Source organism: Callithrix jacchus, chromosome 8 (assembly GCF_049354715.1).
Source record: "Callithrix jacchus isolate 240 chromosome 8, calJac240_pri, whole genome shotgun sequence".
Classification (NCBI taxonomy): Eukaryota; Metazoa; Chordata; class Mammalia; order Primates; family Cebidae; genus Callithrix; species Callithrix jacchus.
This window is the reverse complement of record NC_133509.1, coordinates 15,490,552-15,510,976: the sequence shown is the minus strand read 5'-3', so window position 1 is coordinate 15,510,976 and position 20,425 is coordinate 15,490,552. Positions and strand designations below refer to the sequence as shown.

At 49.4% G+C, this 20,425-nt stretch overlaps 1 protein-coding gene across 2 annotated transcripts in view; it reads left to right on the top strand.

Moving 5' to 3' along the window:
• The window catches only part of ITGA11 (integrin subunit alpha 11), a 163,017-nt gene that overhangs the window by 83,543 nt on the left and 59,049 nt on the right, over positions 1-20,425 (top strand). For both annotated transcript variants that reach the window (XM_002753273.5, XM_078333479.1), the window contains exons 3-5: positions 10,839-10,939; positions 15,250-15,341; positions 18,021-18,135. In XM_002753273.5, coding sequence (XP_002753319.5) covers positions 10,839-10,939; positions 15,250-15,341; positions 18,021-18,135 — 308 coding nt within the window. The remainder of the gene's footprint in view (positions 1-10,838; positions 10,940-15,249; positions 15,342-18,020; positions 18,136-20,425) is intronic.

The window sequence follows — 20,425 nt, the reverse complement described above, 5'->3', positions numbered from 1 at the left end:
GTCTGTCCTTTACAGGAGCTCAAGTGCTGAGCTGTGAGCTCCATTGTTCAGAGCTGCTGGGCAGGTACATTTAAGTCTGCAGCAGCAGAACTCATAAACCCCCCTTTTTTTTCCCCAGGTGCTCTATCCTGGGGAGTTAGGGCTTTACTTATGAGTTTCTGTTGTGCTGCTGCCTTTTTTTAGGGCTTCCCTGCCCAGCAAGGAGGCAGCCTAGTCACTGTCTGCCTGCAGCGACTTTGCTGAGCTGCTGTGGGCTCCACCCTACTGCCATGTGAACTTCTTTGCGGTCCTGTTTATATGGGTGTGGTTAGAACTGCCTCGGCAGTAGTGGCCCACCTCTGTAATGGTGGACTCTCTCTGTAGTGGCGGGTTGCCTCGGCAATGGCGGGCTGCCTCAACAATGGCGGACTACCTCCATAGGGGTGGAGTGCCTTGGTAATGGTGGATGCCCCTCCCCCACAGAGCTGGACCATCTTGGGTTCAGCTGTGCTTGCCATGAAACTTTCCACCCAGGGCATTTCCAATTGCTGGGTTTTTTTTGGGGGGTGGGACCCGCCAAGCCTGATCACCTGGCTCTCTGCCTCAGAGCCTTTTTTTTTTTTTTTAATTGAATGATTGACTCTCTCCCAGGTATTCCAGTCGCCTGTTGAAAAGGTGCCAGGATCTGTGTGATTTCCTGTGCTGCGACCCACTGTGCCGGCTGAAACAACAGTGCTGCCCAGGAATCTCCTGGTCTGGCTCCCTGTTTAATCAGATGAGTGGGCAACTGTGCCTTTTTGGAGTTCCAATTGCCAGCTTAAAAGGGCAACCAGACCAGTGTATTTTGTATGGAGAATTACCACACTGGGGTGCCGGCAAAATAGCCGCGCTGGCCAAGATAACCATGCTGGTGACCTGTGGGGCTTCTCAGCCTGTGAATCTCCTGGTCTGTGGGCAATAAATATCCATCTGGAAATGAGGCATTCACTCACCCTCTGCGCTTTCACTGGTAGCTGCAATCCTGAGTTGCTCCTAAACCACCATTTTGGATCCGGGCTCGGGTTTTGACTTTTTATCCAGTTTGCCAGTCTATGTCTTTTGATTGGGGTGTTTAGGCCATTTACATTCAATGTTAACATTGTTATGTGTGAATTTGATCTTGTCATTTTGTTACTGGCTGGTTTTCTTTCCCATTAGTTGACTCGCTTTCATCATTGCATTTTTGGTCTTTGCCCACTGGTTTGCTTTTGCAGTGACTGGTACTTATTCCTTTCCATGCTTAGTGTTTCTTTCAGGAGCTCCTGTAGGGCAGGTCTGGTGGTGACAGAATCTGCTTGTCTGTAAAGAATTTTATTTCTCCTTCACTTATAAAGCTTAGTTTGGCTGGATGTGAGATTCTGGGTTAAAAGTTCTTTTCTTTAAGGATGTTGAATATTGGCCCCCACTCTCTTCTGGCTTGTAGGGTTTCTGCCGAGAGATCCGCTGTGAGTCTGATGGGCTTCCCTCTGTGGGTGACCTGACCTTTCTCTCTGGCTTCCCTTGGCATATTTTCCTTCACTTCAACCCTGGTGAACCTGACGATTATGTGCCTTGGTGTTGCTCTTTTTGAAGAATATCTTTGTGGAGTTCTCTGAATTTCTTGAATTTGAAATTTGGACTGCCTTGCTAGGCTTGGGAAGTTCTCTTGGATAATATCCTGGAGCACGTTTTCCAGCTTGGATTCACTCTCCCCATCATATTCAGGTACACCCATCAAGCGTAGCTTAGGTGTTTTCACATAATCCCACATTTCTTGGAGGCTTTGTTCATTTCTATTCACTCTTTTTTCTCTTGTCTTGCCTTCTCTTTTTATTTCATTGAGTTGATTTTCAATCTCTGACATCTTTTCTTCTGCTTGATCGATTCAGCCTTTAAAACTTGTGTTTGCTTCACGTAGTTCTCGTGCTGTGTTTTTCAACTCCATCAAGTCATTTATGTTCTTCTCTAAGCTGGTTATTCTAGTTAGCATTTTGTCTAACCTTTTTTCAAGGTTTTTTGTTTCTTTGCATTGAGTTAGAATGTATTCCTTTAGCTCAGAAAAGTTAGTTTTTATCCACCTTCTGAAGCCTGTTTCTGTCTATTCATCTCACTCCTTCACAGTCATGCTGTGATTCTGTGTTGGTGAGGAGTTGTGATCCCTTGAAGGAGAATAGGTGTCCTGGTCTTTGGTTTCATCTTTTTTGTGCTGGTTTTTTCCCATCTTTGTGGGTTTACCTGGCTGTGTTGTCAGGGAGCTGCTTGATGAAGTCTGTTGTCTGCCTGTGGAGGCACTACTGGGTTTCTAGGGACTCCTTCAGGTTACTAGGGAAGCTTCTTGTGACTTTTTTGTTTATACTGGGAGATTAGGCCCACCTTTTCTGCTGACCTGTAGGCCCTGCCAGGTTGTCAAGAAGACCATCCGGTTGCTACAGGGGCTTCCTATGTTTTTTGTTGAAAGATGTAGCCCTGTCCCACCCCTCTAATGGTGGGTTGTGCCTGTCCTCCACTGGGCTGGATCATTCAGAGTTCAGCTCAGTCTCTGCCACTGACCGTGCAACCCACTAGAGTCAGAGCTTCAGCCCTCTGGGGTTTGTGGGGGAGGGTAGGGACCTGCTCAGCAGCACCCGCCATCTCCCACTTTCAGCTCCCTCTCTATATATAGTCATGGGGTAGGGGACCCACATAGCCGCTCCTGCTTACAGCTCCCTCTCTCTCTGGGTGTGGGGAGGGGGCAATAGCTCAGTCCACAGGCTCTCCTGGCCACCTTTTATGCTTATGCATCTGTTTAAGTCTGTGCACCAGTCCAGGACAGCGTCCTGGATTATTATTCAACTCCATGCTTGTAATTCCCAGTGCTTGACTGGCAAAGATCCCCTGTTATATGTATCACTGAGGCTTTGGGGGAAGCGCTGTATCTGGACCGGAGTGCCAGAGGGGGAGCCTCCCACTCGCTGGTCAGATGCACTTTCTGGGTAAAGCAGTACCCCTCCCCACCTCAGTCTTCCCAGAAGGCTTTGCTCACCGTGGGACCAGACCCATTGAAATGCGCCTGGTACCTCAGTTGGAGCTAGGAGATCTCTGGATTTCTGCATCTCTCATGCTGGGTGTTGTGTGCTGGAGTTGCATCCATTCAGCCATCTTGGATCCGCCTCCCAATACTATATTGAATAGGAGTGGTGATAGAGTGCATCCTTGTCTAGTGCCAGATTTTAAAGGGAATGCTTCCAATTTTTGCCCATTCAATATGGTACTGGCTGTGGGGTTGTCATAAATAGCTTTTATTATTTTGAGATATGTTCCGTCAATACCTAGTTTATTGAGTTTTTAGCATAAAGGGCTGTTGAATTTTGTTGAAGGCCTTCACTGCATCTATTGAGATAATCATGTGGTTTTTATGTTGAACCAGCCTTGCATCTCCGGGATGAAGCCTACTTGATCATGATGGATCAGCTTTTTGATGTGCTGTTGCAATCGGTTTGCCAGTATTTTATTGAAGATTTTTGCATCTATATTCATCATGGATATTGTCCTGAAGTTTTCTTTTCTTGAGTCTCTGCCTGGTTTTGGTATCAGGATAATGTTGGTCTCATAAAATAATTTGGGAAGGATTCCCTCTTTTGGGATTGTTTGGAATAGTTTCAGAAGCAGTGGTACCAGCTCCTCTTTGTATGTCTTGTAGAATTCCGCTGTGAACCCATCTGGACCTGAGCTTTTTTTGGTTGGTAGGCTATTAATTGCTGCCTCAACTTCAGCCCTTGTTGTTAGTCTATTCAGGGTTTCAACTTCTTCCTGGTTTAGGCTTGGGAAGATGCAAGTGTCCCGGAATTTATCCATTTCTTCCAAGTTTACTGGTTTATGTGCATAGAGTTGTTTGTAGTAATCCCTGATGGTGGTTTGTATTTCTGTGGAATCTGTGGTGATATCCCCTTTATCATTTTTATTGCATCTGTTTTATTATTCTCTCTTTTCTTTTTATTAATCTGGATAGTGGTCTTTTTTGTTGATCTTTTCAAAAAAGCACTCATGGATTTATTGATTTTCAAAGGGTTCTTTGTGTCTCTATCTCCTTCAGTTCTGCTCTGATCTTAGTTATTTTTTGTCTTCTGCTAGCTTTTGAGTTTTTTTGATCTTGCTCCTCTAGCTCTTTCAATTTTGATGATAGGGTGTCGATTTTAGATCTTTCCCTCTTTCTCATGTGGGCATTTACTGCTGTATATTTTCCTCTAGACACTGCTTTAAATGTATCCCAGAGATTGTGGTATGTTGTATATTCATTCTTGTTGGTTTCGAAGAATGTCTTTATTTCTGCCTTCATTTCATTATTTATCCAGTCAAAATTCAAGAGCCAGTTGTTCAGTTTCCATGAAGCTGTGTGGTTCTAAGTTAGTTTCTGAATTCTGAGTTCTAACTTGATTTCACTGTGATCTGAGAGACTGTTATGATTTCCATTCTTTTGCATTTGCTGAGGAGTGATTTACTTCCAGTTATGTGGTCAATTTTAGAGTAGGTGTGATGTGGTGCTGAGAAGAATGTATATTCTGTGGATTTGAGGTGGAGAGTTCTGTAAATGTCTCTGAGGTTTGCTTGTTCCAGGTCTGAGTTCAAGTCCTGGATATCCTTGTTAATTTTCTGTCTTGTTGATCTGTCTAATATTGACAGTGTAGTGTTAAAGTCTCCCACTATTATTGTGTGGGAGTCTAAGTCTCCTCATAAGTCATTAAGAACTTGCTTTATGTATCTGGGTGCTCCTGTATTGGGTGTGTATATACTTAGGATCATTAGCTCTTCTTGTTGCATTGATTCTTTTTCTATTATGTAATGTCCTTCATTGTCTCTTTTAATCTTTATTGCTTTAAAGTCCATTTTATCAAAGACTAGGACTGTAACTCCTGCTTTTTTTTTTTTTTTTTTTCTCTGTTAGCTTGGTAAATCTTCCTCCATCCCTTTATTTTGAGCCTATGTGTATCCTTGCATGTGAGATAGGTTCCCTGGATACAGCACACCAATGGGTTTTGACTTATCCAATTTGCCAGTCTGTGTCTTTTGATTGGGGCATTTAGCCAATTGACATTTAGGGTTAATACTGTTATGTGTGAATTTGATCCTGCCATTTTGATGCTAGCTGGTTGTTTTGCCCCTTAGTTGGTGCAGTTTCTTCGTTGTGTCGATGCTCTTTACCATTTGATATGTTTAGAGTGGCTGGTATTGGTTGTTCCTTTTTATGTTTAGTGCTTCTTTCAGGAGCTCTTGTAGAGCAGCCTTGGTGGTGACTCAGAAATCTCTGAGTAATTGCCTGTTTGTAAAGGATTTTTTTTCTCCTTTTCTAATGAAGCTTAGTTTAGCTGGGTATGAAATTCTAGGTTGAAAGTTCTTTAAGGATATTGAATATTCATCCCTACTCTTTTCTGGCTTGTAGGGATTCTGCTGAGAGATCGGCTTTGAGTCTGATGGGCTTTCCTTTGTGGGTAGCCCGACCTTTCTCTCTGGCTGCCCTTAGCATTTTCTCCTTCATTTCAACCCTGGTGAATCTTATGATTATGTGCCTTGGGGTTGCTCTTCTTGAGGAATATCTTTGTGGTGTTTTCTGTATTTCCTGGACTTGAATATTGACCTGCCTTGTTAGGTTTGAGAAGTTCTTGTGGATAATGTCCTGAAGAGTGTTTTCCAGCTTGGATTCATTCTCTCTGTCACATTCAGGTACACCAATCAAATGTAGATTAGGTCTTTTCACATAATCCCATATTTCTTAGAGGCTTTGTTTCTTTTTACTCTTTTTTCTCTAATCTTGCCTTCTCTTTTTATTTCATTGAATTGATCTTCATCCTCTGATATCCTTTCTTCTGCTTGTTCAATTCAGCTATTGAAACTTGTGTATGCTTTTGAAGTTCTCTTGTTACGTTTTCCAGCTCCATCAATTCATTTATATTCCTCTCTAAGCTGTTTATTCTCATTAGCATTTCATCAAACCTTTCTTCAGGTTCTTAGTTTCTTTGCATTAGGTTAGAACGTGTTCTTTTTAGCTCAGAGAAGTTTCTTATTAACCACCTTCTGAAGCCTGTTTCAATTCATCAGACTCATTCTCCATCCAGCCTTATTCCCTCACTGGTGAGGAGTTGTGATCCCTTGGAGGAGGAGAGGTGTTCTGGTTTTGGGTGTTTTCATCCGTTTTGTGCTGGTTTCTTTCCATCTTTGTGGATTTATTTACCTGTGGTCTTTGTAGTTGCTGAGTTCCAGATGGGGTCTCTGAGTGGATGACCTATTTATTGATGATAAAGATGAAGTTATTTCTTTCTATTTCTTAGTTTTCCTTCTAGCAGTCAGGCCCCTCTGCTGTAGGACTGCTGAGGTCCACTCCAGACCCTGCTTGCCTGGGGATCACCTGCAGCAGCTGCAGAACAGTAAGGGTTGCTGCCAGTTTCTTATTCTGCTATCTTTGTCCCAGAAGGATACAGATGTCAGTCTGAGCTCTCCTTTATGACGTGACTCTTTGAATATATGGGGGCTGGGGAGCTGCTTGAGGAGACAGTCTGTCCTTCATAGGAGCTCAGGTGCTGAGCTGTGAGCTCCATTGTTCTGTTCAGAGCTGCTGGGCAGGTACATTTAAGTCTGCTGCAGCAGAACTCATAACCACCATTTTTTTCCCAGCTGCTCTATCCCGGGAAGATAGGGCTTTATTTATAAGTTTCTGTCATGCTCCTGCCTTTTTTCAGGGATGCCCTGCCCAGCTAGGAGGCAGCCTAGTCACAGCCTGCCAGCAGAGGTGTTGATGCACTGCTGTGAGCTCCACCCAGCTGCCATGTGAACTTCCCTGCAGTCCTGTTTATAAAGGTATAGTTAGAACTGCCTTGGCAATGGCGGGCTGCCTCAGTAATGGCGGACTGCCTTGGCAATGGCAGACCACCTTAGCAATAGCAGATTACCTCTGTAGTGGTGGACTGCCTCAGTAATGGCTGACACCCCTCCCCCACAGAGCTGGACCATCCTGGGTTCAGCTGTGCTTGCTGTGAAACTCTCAATCCAGAGCATTTCAGATTGCTGGTCTTTGTGAGGGTGGGACCGGCCAAGCCTGATCACCTGGCTCCCTGCCTCAGATCCCTTTTTTCTCAGCTGAATGGGTGACTCTGTCTCCCAAGCATTCCAGTCACCAGTTGAAATGGTGCCTGGATTTGTGTGAGTTCTTGTGCAGAGACCCGCCGTGCCGGCTGAAACAGCCATGCTGGAGACTTGTGGCACTTTTTCACCCAGGAATCTCCTGGCCTGGCTCCCTGTTTCCATCCCCTATTTATCAGTTGAATGGGTGACTGTCTCCCAGGTGTTCCAGTCACCTGTTGAAAAGACAACTGGATTTGTGTGCGTTTTTGTGCAGAGACCTGCTACACCAGCTGAAACAGCCATGCTGGAGACTCGTGGTGCTTTTTCACCCAGGAATCTCCTGTCCTGGCTCCCTGCTTCAGTCCCCTTTTTATCAGTTGAACAGGCGACACTGTGTCCCAGGCACTCCAGTTGCCAGCTGAAATGGTGCCCGGACTCATGTGAGTTTTTGTGCGGAGACCCACCATGCTGGCCAAAACAGTCGCACTGAAGACCTGTGGCTCCTCCGCCTGAGAATCTCCTGGTCTGTGGGCAATAAAAATCCATCTGGAAATGCGGCGACCACTCACCCTTTGTGCTCTCACTGGGAGCTGCAATCCTGAGCTGCTCCTACTTGGCCATTTTGGATCCCTCTAGGTTTTTGTTTTTGTTTTTGTTTTTGTTTTTGTTTTTTGAGATGGAGTCTTGCTCTCTTGCCCAGGCTGGAGTGCAATGGAATGATCTTGGCTTACTGCAGCCTCCACCTCCCAGGTTCAAGTGATTCTCCTGCCTCAGTCTCCCAAGTAGCTGGGATTACAGATGCCCACCACCACGCCAGGCTAATTTTTTGTATTCTTTTAGTAAAGATGGGGTTTCACCGTGTTGGCCAGGCTGTCTCAAACTCCTGACCTCAGGTGATCCACCCACCTCAGCCTCCCAAAGTATTGGGATTACAGGCGTTAACCACTGCACCCAGCCTCTCAGTGCTTTTTAACATCTGTCACTTTCCTTAGTGACCCCGGGAGGTCAGCAGTGCAGGAATTATTCACTCCATTTCACAATCAAGGAAATCAAGGTCACACAGAAAGCTGGTGACAGATCAGAATGAGGACCAGCCCCTGAATTCTCAGCACAAGAATCTCACCCTCTCTTGGGGACCCATCCAAGTAAGCCAGAGGGGCCTCAGAATTCCACTCTAGAAAAGGGTAGAGCTGTGAGGAATCTGCCCTTGTCAGACTTTGGGGGTGTTTTCTAGAAGACACATAAGTTTAGCTTTTCTAGAAGATGGCCATAGGTTTTCTTTTCTCTCTCTTTTTTTTTGAAAGAGGATCTCACTGTGTTGCCCAGGCTGGAGTACAGAGGTGTGATCACAGCTCACTGTAGCATCCACCTCAGTCTCAAGTGATCCTCCTGCCTCAGCCTACTGAGCAGCTGAGACTACAGGCATGCGCTACTACACCTGGCAAAATTTTTTTTATTTTTAGTAGAGACAAGGGTCTCACTATATTGCCCAGCCTGGCCTCTATCTCCTGAACTCAAGCAATCCTCCCACCTGGGCCTCCCAAAGTACTGAGATTACAGGCATGAGCCACTGCACCCAGCCACCCATGGCTTTTCTAATCTAGAACATGCTGCGCCTGATTCTCCCAGGGGCACTCTGAGAGCTGCTCCTCCATCCAGCAGCAGTGCCCAGGAGGAACATGGGAAGACTTGGCCACGTGTCAGGTTAACCTTGAAACTGGAGCAGCCCCAGCGAAGTAAGCTTAGAGCCCAGGCTTCTCTTACTGACCTTTCTCTCTCTCTCTCTCTCTCTCTCTCTCTCTCTCTCTCTCTCTCTCTCTCTCTCTCTCTCTCTCTCTCAAGAATGGAGCAGCCTTGACCACACAATCACTTGCAGAATTAAACAGCCAGAAATCACCTTGTCTAGACAAGCAGATTTTATGGGTCCAATTAATTCCTGCCAGTCAAAAATAGGCACACTTAATAAGGGGATATATATAGAATCTGTCGTTATCTGGCTCCCTGGGGGAGAAACCTCAGCTCTTATTTCATAGATGCTTAATTTCAAACAGAATTCTGTTAACTCCCACTTCAGACCTGGCTTTCCTTCCTGACAGCACCAAGGTGGATCGGGGTGGGGAGAGCAAAGGGCCACAAGAAGCCACTTAACTCCCGTGCAGCCCAAGGCTCTCGGCCACCTCCTCCCAACCATCTAAGTCAACCACCATGTGGTGGCTGCTTCTTTGGGCCGTGTCACCAGGCAGTGGGAAGCCACTGGAAAAGCAGGGTCTAAAGGGCTCCAGAAAGTCCCACCTGTCCCTACCTGAGGTCCCACCATCATCTGTTCTCTATCCCTAGGGCTCAGAAGCCTTCCAGGGCTCTTGTGGGCTGTGGCGTCCCCTCCCACACAGCACCACTGTCCCTGGGAAGGGTTACTGTTCTCAGCCACTGTTAGCATATGGCCTGAGCAGACAGCCAGACTGGCACCCAAGGCCTACAGGGCTCCAGCTGTGCCAGAGTCACTGCCACAGAACCGATGGACAGGTCAGGATCCTGGGCACTCCAGGCCCCTGTGACAGGGCTACTCTCTGGTGGGTGGGAGATGAGGCATAGGAAACCTGGGGAGCACTAAGGACAGGGCCTGGGGACCCTCCAGTCTGAGATAAAATTCTCCCCAGCCTCAAGGGGGGGGGTGAGTCATCAGCCACACCCCAGGGTCAAAGACTTTTCCACCAGGGCACGGCCACTGGGGCTTGGCTGGACCAGGAAGGAGTAGCTGCTCACTTTTCCCTAGACATATCTTAGCAAGTAAGTAAGGTGCGTTAGTTCCTTAGGGCGATTATAACCAATTATGACAACCTGGGTGACTTAAAATAACAGAAACACATTCCCTCAGGGTCCTAAAGGATGCAAGCCCGAATCAAAGAGGCAGCAGGTCCGCACTCCCTCCAAAGGTTCCAGCAGAGGACCTTTCCTTGGTTCTTCCAGCTTCTGGTGGCCACGGGCACTCCTTGGCTTGGGGCAGCACCACTCCTAACTCTGCCTCTGTCTTCTCCCCATGTCTCTCCTCTGTGTTTCCTCTTCAGGACACTTGTCACTGAATGTAGGGTCCACCCAGATAATCCAGGATGATCTCAACTCACGAATCTTAACTTAGTTATATCTGCAAAGACACTTTTTCCAAATAAGGTTGCAAAAGCATAGGCTCAAGGCCCGAGTCCCAGCTGCATGGGGGCCTCAGCCCACAGCCTCCCTTGTCCACCCTGACCCACTCCGGGGCACCAGCTTAAAGGCCTCCCTCTAAGATGAAGAATGAGGCCCCTTTCAGGTAATGACAGGTGGCCAAGACTCTGCGGCTCCAAAAGCATCATTCCTCTGTTAGAATGACTTCCATTACCACCCTCTCACCATTTGACAAACTCATATTCATCCCTTAACACCCAGCCCAAACATCACCCCCTCATCTACCAGGGATTTGCCTCCATCCCATCTGTTACAGGGCCCATGTGGTTTTCATCTCTGTACCCAGGCAAGGGCCTGGAAGGGGCCACAGTTCCCATGACTTTATGCTGAAAGCCCGGCAGCCCTCCCCCAGGGAGACAGTGCTTCCACCTGAGGGTCTGCGTGTGGTCACTCCTCCAGGATTCCCTCCATGGTTCCCTCCCACCCTCCCCACCCAACTTCACCTCCACACTGCCTACCAGGCTCCATCCTCTGCCAGGAAGGAGTCCCTCCCCCAATGTCTTTGCTTGTCTTCTCTTCCTTCCCAGGCTGGTCGTGGGTGCCCCGCTGGAAACCAATGGCCACCAGAAGACGGGAGATGTGTACAAGTGTCCAGTCATCCACGGGAACTGCACCAAACTCAACCTGGGTAACGTGGGCTGCTGGTCTCTGCACAATGAGGCCAATGGTTGTCTAACACCAGGCAGGCTCTGATCCACGCCCATATCCACAGTCACATGGCTCCTCCCTGCTACTCCAAGAGGTGACCCAGCTGATATCACTGTCCCCACTTTACACGTGAGGAAGCAGAGGCCAGGGAGAGGAGGCAACTTTTCCACAGTCACACAGCTTGCCTGGGGCCCCTCAGGAATCAAACCCCAGCTGTCCCAGGTCATTGCTCTTTCTGACTCATCCACTGCCCCCAACTCAAAGTTTTCTCTCCCAGGAGAAAAAAAGGACTTCCTGTCTTTTTCCTGATTTTGAAGTAGTAACAATAGCTAACACCCAGATATCTTAGATAACGTTCGCCGTGCGTGAGGCACATTTGGACTCACTGAATTCTCACAGCACCCATATGGGATTTAACTGTTTAACAGATGGGAAATGACAGCGTACAGAGTTGAAGGGACCTGCCCGGGGTCACTCAACTCGCAGGGAGCAGGGCCCAGAGTCCAGTCCACACCGGCTACGACCTCCCTCTAACCACCATGTGACACTGCCCTTCAGAAATGCAAGCTTTTTCTTGCCCACAAGCTTTCGGGCATATTCTGGAACAGGGAGAAGCTGTGAACAGCCCCCAGCCTCCGAAGCCCTCCCAAAATCCCCTCGTGTGTGTTTGCATGCACGCGTGTATCTGCTTATGTGTGTGCAAACGTGTATCCACCAAGCACACACACCAAGCCACTAAAGTGCTCCCACTTGTCCTAAAGGTCAGACAGCTGGGCCACCAGTCTGCTCTCAGAAGGGAGAAAAAGTTCCATTTTGGCTGACAGGCTGCAGTTCTAGGCCTTGCCCTGGAAGACTGGCCTTCCTTAGGGCCAAGAACCAGGGCCTCCCTCCTTTGAGGAGGGGGGCTTCCACCCCAGAGCACTGGGCCGGGGCTCCCTGGGAGATAGGGGATGGGAAGGGCAGCAGGATCTCACTGGGCAGGAATGGCAGAAGTTCAAGAGAAAGCCCGAAGAACCCCCAGGGCAGCCAGCTGTCTGTCACATGGTCCCGGAGGCTCCCGCTGTCCACATCTGCCTCAGCACCGTGGGTGGGAAGTTCAGAACCTAGCACAGCTGGGGCCCAAGCTTCAGTGAGGAAATCATCTAAGGGAAGAGAATGCCTGCTTGGTGGCATATGGGTCCAGGTCATCAGCACCCTGGGAGCACAGGCTCCTGAAACTGGCCAAGCTGGAGGTCCCCTTCCAGCTGCACGATTTCCTTGCTGTGTGTCCATGGGGAGCTCACATCCTCTCTCTGAGCCCATTTACTCACGTGTAAAGCAAGGAGGCTGGACTCAACAAGTCTTAGGATCCATTCCAGGATGGGGTACCTGTCCCCGAACCTTTAATGAGCACCTAGCATGTGCCAAACACCATACTAACTGGGGATACGGCGGGGAACAAGAGGCCGAGAAAGGAGACAGTCGTGGGGTAGACGAATTAGGAAGCGGGATAATTTTAGGCAGGGATCAATGCTGTGCTGCGCCATAAGCCAGGAGCTGTAACACGAGTGTCTAGCGGGCGGTGGAGGGGGAGAGGGATTTCTGCCTTAGCAAGCTGGTCAGGGGAGGCCTCTCTGAGCAGGTGTTTTTTGAGAAGGTTACAGATGCGGGTGGAGCACTCCAGACAGAGGACGAGCAAGTGCAAAGGTAGGAACAAGCCTGCCCTGCTGGGGAAGGTAAAGAAGGGCCACATGGTTGGGGCAGAGGCAGTGAGGTTGGCGGGCAGTGGAAGAGTGGGCACTCCGCACAGGGCCCCAGCCACCGGGAGAGAAGCTCCTGGTCCAAGCAGGGACGTGGACATGTGAACCAATCATTTTGCTTTGTCTGTCGCAATATGGACCCCATTTCTCTCCGGCGGGAGGAGGAGACATAAAGCCATCAGACCCTGGAAAACATTTCTGAGCTGGGGCACAAGCCCAGGAGGCAGGGGCTGTAGCAAAGTGAGTTGGGACAGAGGAAACTTACTTTCATTCGAGGTGTGGTTCTCTCTCTCCCACTGAGAAGAAAACGCTCGGCAGAAAGAACATCTGTCAGTTTCGCCCCACACTGGAAAATGCAAGGCTGGGAAACCTGAGTCCTGGGTTTTCCTATGGCTGTTCCAGGCACCGGGCAGGCAGCGAGGTGCCAGGAATGTTCTTTCCTCTCTCTCCAGGGAAGGCTAAGTGGGTGTCAGTCATTCACACCTCGGTAGGAAAGAGTCTCCACTGGCACTTTCCTTCCAACACCTGGACAAAGTCAGGGTTTTAAATGAGGGGCTGAGGTGGGCGGTGGGGGGGCGGGGGGCGGGGGGCGTGATTCTCAAAGCCAGGCCCTGGGGGGAGGGGCTTGGGCCCAGAACACTCACCCAGACCTGCTGAGGAAGGCGTGAGTTTCTCCCACTCACAGAGGGGTGCAGCAAAGCAGGACTCGAACCTGAGTCTGCCTAACTCCAACAGAGCGCTCTTTCCTCCCATGCCCCTGTGCCTCAGCCAGTTTCACTACAAACATCAGTCCCCAGAGGAGGGAAGGAAAGACAGGGGCAGGGTGTTGAGGGCTGGGTCCCCTTAAATAAAGGGAGGGCAGAATTCTAGCCAGCAGAGGGCGAGGGTTACCCAGCCCAGTGGACCATGGAGCTGCCTCTCATGTTCCCACTACCACCGTCATGCCATCAGATGGGAAAAACACACGGGACTCAGGATGAAACGTCACATGGTCTGGGCTCAAATTCTTGCTCTTTAATTTCCCGGCAAGTAACCTTGTGACAGCCACTGACCCTCTCTACACCTCAGTGTTCCCATCTGTAAAATGGACTGAGGGGTCCTGCAAGGGCAGGTGTGCACGGTGCTTTGTGGATGATAAGGCGTCTCAGAAACACCAGGCCTTTCCTGTGATTTTCTCTCCGGCCTGTTTGGTCCAACAAAAGAGAAATCAAGCTCGGTCATTCTTAGCACAGCCAAGAAGGGAGGATTTCAAAAGGAGCCTTGCTACAAACTGAGGAAAACCTAAAAGAAAAAACAACACACACAGTGCCCGCCCTGCCCCCCACTCTGGTCTACAAAGCAGTCTGACAAGCTGGGCTCCGCCAGCGGCCCACCCCAGACTCCTGCAGCAGCAGGCCGTGCTGACCTGTGTGCCCTGGGAGCCAGGCCCAGTCACCGACACAGCGCAGTGCCAGCCTTGAGGCCTCCTTAGAAATTGCTTGAGCCTGGGAGGCGGAGATTGCGGTGAGCTGAGATGATACCACTCCACTCTAGCCTGGGTGACACAGTGAGACCCTGCCTCTAAAAAAAAAAAAAAGAGAGAAGGAGAGGGGAAAGGAGGGGAGGGGAAGGGCAGGGAGGGGAGGGAAAGGAAGAGGAAAGGGAGGGGAGGAGAGAGGAGGGAAAAGAAAAAAAAGAGAAAAGAAATTTCTCCTCCCCCAGGCAGGGAGCCATCCAGAGCTGTCCACACTGCAGGTTAGGGTTGACACACACTAGCTCCCCAGACTCCCACTCCCTCTTCCTATACACATGTACACACACACACACACACACACACACACACACGCACGCAGCTTCTTCTAGGGAATTCAGGCTCACTTCCTTTCCTTCAGTGGCCTCCAGGATGAGCTGGGAAAACCTTAAGTGTAATTTTTTATGGTTCTAAGCTGCCGCAGAGCCAGCCCTCTCCCTCCTCCCAGCGGACTGGTAACCCAGCTCCTAAGCACTTCTCTTGGCAGCCACCTTCTAAATGGCGTTCCTGGGCAAGGCCTGGTAGCTCTGGAAGGCTATTGTTGAGTTGGCTGTCTGTTACCCATGAGACCTATGAGAGGGGACCCTTTCGGTGTCGCATGTTGGTTGTTCAGATGAGCAGAGAAACCACCACGGAAAGAGTGGGACACGGGACTGGTTGAGTGTGGATGGGGGTCGACTTGGGGGAGAGCGTGTCTGGGGCACTGCACAGAGGAAGCCAGCCCAGGTGGGATGCCAGGGCGTGTTTGGGGACACACGGGGGACTGGAGGAGGAAAAGCTGTGGACCGGGAGATGGAAGGCCCTGTGCTTCCTGTGTGACCTTGGGCAGGTTGTTTGCCCTCTCTGAGACAGTTTTCTCATCTCAGTTGTGAGGAAGTCATGAGAGGACATCTGGGGAAGGCCTTTGTAAACCCTGAGAGCCAGAGGTCCCCAGGGTCAGGGAGAATCAGGGAGGTACCTCGGGTGACCAGAGCAGTCGCAGGCTCTGGGCAGAGGGCGGCCAGGAGGGGGCTGCAAGCTGAGCTTCTCTCCTCACCCCAGGAAGGGTCACCCTGTCCAACGTGTCCGAGCGGAAAGACAACATGCGCCTCGGCCTCAGTCTCGCCACCAACCCCAAGGACAACAGCTTCCTGGTAAGAGCCACCTGCCACTGCTTGGGGCCAGGAGAGGTGAGGGTGGGGGAGGGGCGGAGCATCTCCTCACATGCCCTGTCATGCATCCTACACACCCAATCTCCCGACTCCATCCACCAAGCTGCCTGGCCCCGCGCACTCCGAGAAGCAGCTCCCCCACCAGCTCCCTACTTACGCCATTCTGGGTGTTTGGGCAGGGACAGTCCAGGCAGAAGGAACTACTGGGTCGTTCTGTGTGCATACCCTGAGGGAGGAAGGAACAGCCAGAAAAGGAAGAAGAATAAATACAGATAGCCAACAGTCTGATGGGGACCGTCCCTGCCCGTGGGGAGCTAGTTTTCTGGGGTGGAGGTCAACTCTCTCCTCTAGGCTTGAAAAAAGAAGCAGGCTGCACCACACACCCAAAGAAGGCTGGAAGGATAAATGGGCCAACACAGATTGACTCCACCCGAGGGAAGGGCTCCGGGGTGACAAGCCGCCTCAGCTATCCAGGATTCGATGAAGAAGGCTGGAGGAGGTTTCTGCTTTGTTTTAAAGAAGAAACAGGCCTTCATAAGAAAGAAAGAAAAGGGGATGTCTAGGCGGAGGGGGTAGAAACATCCGTTCGTTTAAACAACAATGTTTTTGAGCACTTACTATAGAATGTGCTGAGCCCAGTGCTGGGCATTGGGATTGAGCAGTGAACAGAGACCCTTCCCTGCTGGAGCTTACACTCTGGTGGGAAGAGAGGCGACAAGCAAATGCGTAACGTCTAATAGGACGTTGAGAGTTGGATGGCAGCAGGCCCTGCTCACAGGTCTCTGTTCTGAGCTCAGGCAAGCACGTGCAGACTCTGGACATAGCAGTGAGTGTGGGCGGCATGATGGATCAGCACGCGTGCTTCTTGCCACCACCTTGGAGTGAGCTGCCTTGAGTGTGGGCGATGCTTGGGGTTCAAACAGGATCCTTCTGAGACTGATGGTTCCTAGAAACAGTTGCAAGAGAAGATTCCAGAGAAAAAATTACCCCAGAAAGTCCAGTAGAAAGCACTGCCCACTTTTAGATGGGGGTGATTGTGTCACTCTTTGTTCTGGTCTGTCTATTTCTGCTGACAGATGAGACATCTGGGGCATGAGTCACCAGACAACAAGATGAGAAGATGACTGGGATGCAAGGGGACTTGAGTACCTAATGGTCCTGCCAGGGAAGGTCACGAGGTGCCTAGATGTATATTCAGCCCGCAGCCCTTCAATAGCCATAACCAGGGACAAAGCAGGACCCCTGGCCGTGTCTACACACATATCCATCAGGGGCTTTGTCTCTACTCCCTTTTCCCTCTCAGGCTCCTTAACACACAAGGCAGTATGAAGGTCTGAGAGGAATGGTGTGATATATTCTCTGGGACCTCTGTGAATAGGTTAATCCTTGGTTTATAAATAGTCACCTATTCATTGATTCACTCATTAGTCCATTCCCCTATCAAAAATTCATTCCTCTATTCATCTATCCAACCCTCCATGCATTCATCTACCCATCTGTCTATACATCTACCCACCCTCAATCTCCCATGCAATCATTCATCTTTCCATTTATTCTATCCTGCATCTATCCATCAACCTCCATCATCTATCATTCATCCACTCATCAATTCATCATCCATCCCTCCATCCATCAGCCATCCATCATTCATCCACCCATTCATTCATCATCCGTTCACCAATCCATCCATCATCCATCCATTTATCATTCATTTACCCATTTATTCATCATCCATTGATCCATCATCTATCTACTATCCATCATCCATTATCCATTCAGTTATCTGTCCATCCATCCACATCTGTCCGTCATCCATCTATCCATCCATCTTCCATCCACTTATCCATCCATCCATCTATCCATTCTTTATCCCCCCCACTTCCAAAAATTATGTTCAGCAGCTTCAACAAAGGACACAGATTAAACAAATTTTAAGGTCTGGGCTTAAAAAGAAAGTAATTAAAGAACAGGATTGGAAGTAGAGTAATTACTCCCCTAAACCAAAGGAAATTACAGCACAAAATGTAGCCCTGGGTTTCCTGATAGCAGGATAACAATGGAAGCATGGAGCTGAGCTTTCATTTTTAATTTAAGTGACTGAGAAGATCTCATCACTCAGTCCTTCAGTGGGGGCTGACGTCAGTGTTTTTGGTAGAACCTTTCACAGACATTCTTCTCTTCCCCTCCCCCAGTAAGAGCCATGGCATGTTTTTAGGACCCAGTCCTGGAACTTTGCCCAGGAAGGCCCTTCAGGTGACCTCTCAGACAGAGGAGTTATTCTAGTGACCCTTGAAGGGTCCACTTCCATGGATGAAAAGGCTTCCCCAGATCCCGTGTGGTGGGTGGGTGAGTGGGGTGAGCAGGTAAGGCGAAAAAGCATCATCATCTTAAATGATGAGATGGAGAAGGGGGCCTTGAAAAAACAGTGAAAGAGACTCCAAGGTTAGTTTTTCTCCATTAGATCTGAAATGAAAGGAACTAGTCCACATTGCAGCAAGAGAGAGTTCAGTTAGACTCACAGAACACCCTCTCACCCCCTCACCCCTCAGATAAGGGAAGTCTGTCTTGGGCCATGGAGGATGGGACTGGGCCTCAGGCCATTGGACCTGAATCCTCTCTGAGGCCCCCTCACTGACTAGGGGTCTGCACTGTCCTCCCCAGGCCTGCAGCCCCCTCTGGTCTCACGAGTGTGGGAGCTCCTACTACACCACAGGGATGTGTTCCAGAGTCAACTCCAACTTCAGGTTCTCCAAGACCGTGGCCCCAGCTCTCCAAAGTAAGTGGCTTCAAAATCTGCAACCTCGAGCTGAGCAGTGGAAGGTCCAGTGAGGCTTGGGCCCTGACCGCTACCTGTGGCCAGAAAGCAGCATTTGGACTCTAGCCCTGCCCTGCCCCAGATCTCTGGATGACCTGGAATGTATCACACCACCTCTCTGGGCCTCTGTGGGAGTCAAAATCCTGGCCTCCCTCTCCCCAGTGTGATGGTGGGGAGCAAATGAGCTAAGGTTTTGGAGACAATCCCAGCCTCAAGGGAGGCTCACTGCAGACACCCCAGGTAAATAGGAGGTTACCTGACTAGCACATGTGGCAGGCAAGCTGTGCGCTGCACAATTCTGGGGGTATCATTCACTTACACTACCACATGACTGGCGCCCCTGATGTGCAATGCAGTAGCCCTGTAGATGAAGGAACAGGGAGAACTGAAGTCTCCTTAGTAGTAATTCCACCAAACCAGTGCTCCTGCACAGCAGGGAGCTCTGTCCAGCCCGTCCAGAGCCTCTCGGCACATAAAAACCTCTTGCTCATTGCCCACCCACCAAGAAAACCTGGGGAATTACTGCTCAGACCTTGACTCCCACAAGCCCAGACTTCTTGGCTCTGAGCCTCACTATTTCCTCTGCGCTAGATACCATCACCCAAGCAGCTGCTATTCAGCAACTAGCACCTCTGGCTTGCGGGCAGCCGCCCTCCAGACAACAGGGCCCAGCTAGATGGGGCTGGGGAAGGGAACAGGAGGAAGCATCAATCCAGCAGGGGCGGAAAGGCGATCCTCTGATGGGATAAGGAGACATGGATTCTATTCACACAAAATGACAGAGGGAATGGCAGAGCCCAGGCAGAGGAGGAGGCCTGAGGTCAGGGTACCTGAGGGGTCCACTGGGGAATGTCACCATCCCTAGAACTAGTCTCTCCAGGCCAAGATGTGACCACCCTAGAGTCTCTGAACATCATGTGATGGAGGCCTCCTCACCTGGCTGACCACCAGCAGTGCTCTGAAGCTTATCAAATGCAGATTCCAGGGCACCCCGTGTGGGTCCTGATTCAGTAGGAGTATATATGTGCATGTGTGCATGCGTGTGAGTGTGTGCATGGTTAAGCATGCTGCATCTACACCAAGGGAGTGTTCGGCCATGTTTAGGAACCGTAGCCCTCAATCTAGTTTGTTCCCGAGGTGTCTTAAAAAGAAAAATATGAAATTGTAAGAAAAATCAACAATCACAATTCTAATAATAACACTGGCTTAAAATTTTTGAAAAAAAAACCTGTTGAAAGATTATGATCTCCTCCAAAGCAAGGAATTTCTGCCTCGGTCACCGCCACGGGTACCTGCACCATGCAGAGCTCTTGGATAAAGCAGGTGCTCAGTCCACGTTTTAAAGTCGAACTAAACCAGAAAAGGACAAATGTCGGACGCTATGCCAGGCCAGGTCAGGTCACCACATGCTGTACACAGTGTGCAGGGGGGACAAGAAGTGGCGGAGCATTCGAGTGGCCCAGATGCTTCTAGAATGCTCTACTAAACACATAGCCCGCAGCAGGCACCCCAACTCAAAGCCACCCCACCTTCCTCTGTCTGTTCAGCACTGACTATGACATAGTGCCTCTTTGCAACGCAAGAACTTCTGGAACAGTTAACACACAAAAGGATGGTGCAGCATTGTTTTAAAGTAGATTTCATAACAGGATAACAACTCGCTGATAAAAATGAGCAGACGCCCAGACACAGAGTGTATGCAATATTTCAAAGAAACTCCAACGGTTGACAGAAAGAAATTACTTAGATTTTAAAAGAGGAGAGTTTTTTTACATTTGTTACAGCCACTGTTTTCTTAATTTTCTTTGTTGATTTTTATTATTCCTTTTAATTTAGGTTTCTTGTTGCTGCTGCTGTCTGTTTTGAGGCAGAGTCTCGCTCTGTCACCAAGGCTGGAGTGTAGTGGCCCAGTCTTGGCTCATTGCAACCTCTGCCTCCTGGGTTCAAGAAGTTCTCATGCTTCAGCCTCCCAAGTAGCTGGGACTACAGGCATGCATCACCACTCCTGACTAATTTTTGTATTAGCAGTAGAGATGGGGTTTTGCCATGCTGGCCAGGCTGGTCTTGAACTCCTGACCTCAAGTGATCTAACCTCTTCGGACTCCCAAAGTGCTGGGTTTATGGGTGTAAGCCACCACTCCCAGCCTCATTTAGTATTAATGATACAAGAACATAAGCCTTTATATTTGGAGGCAGAGATAACAGCATGAGAGCTTGGCCTGATGATATCTACCATATTTACCCAGTGGTT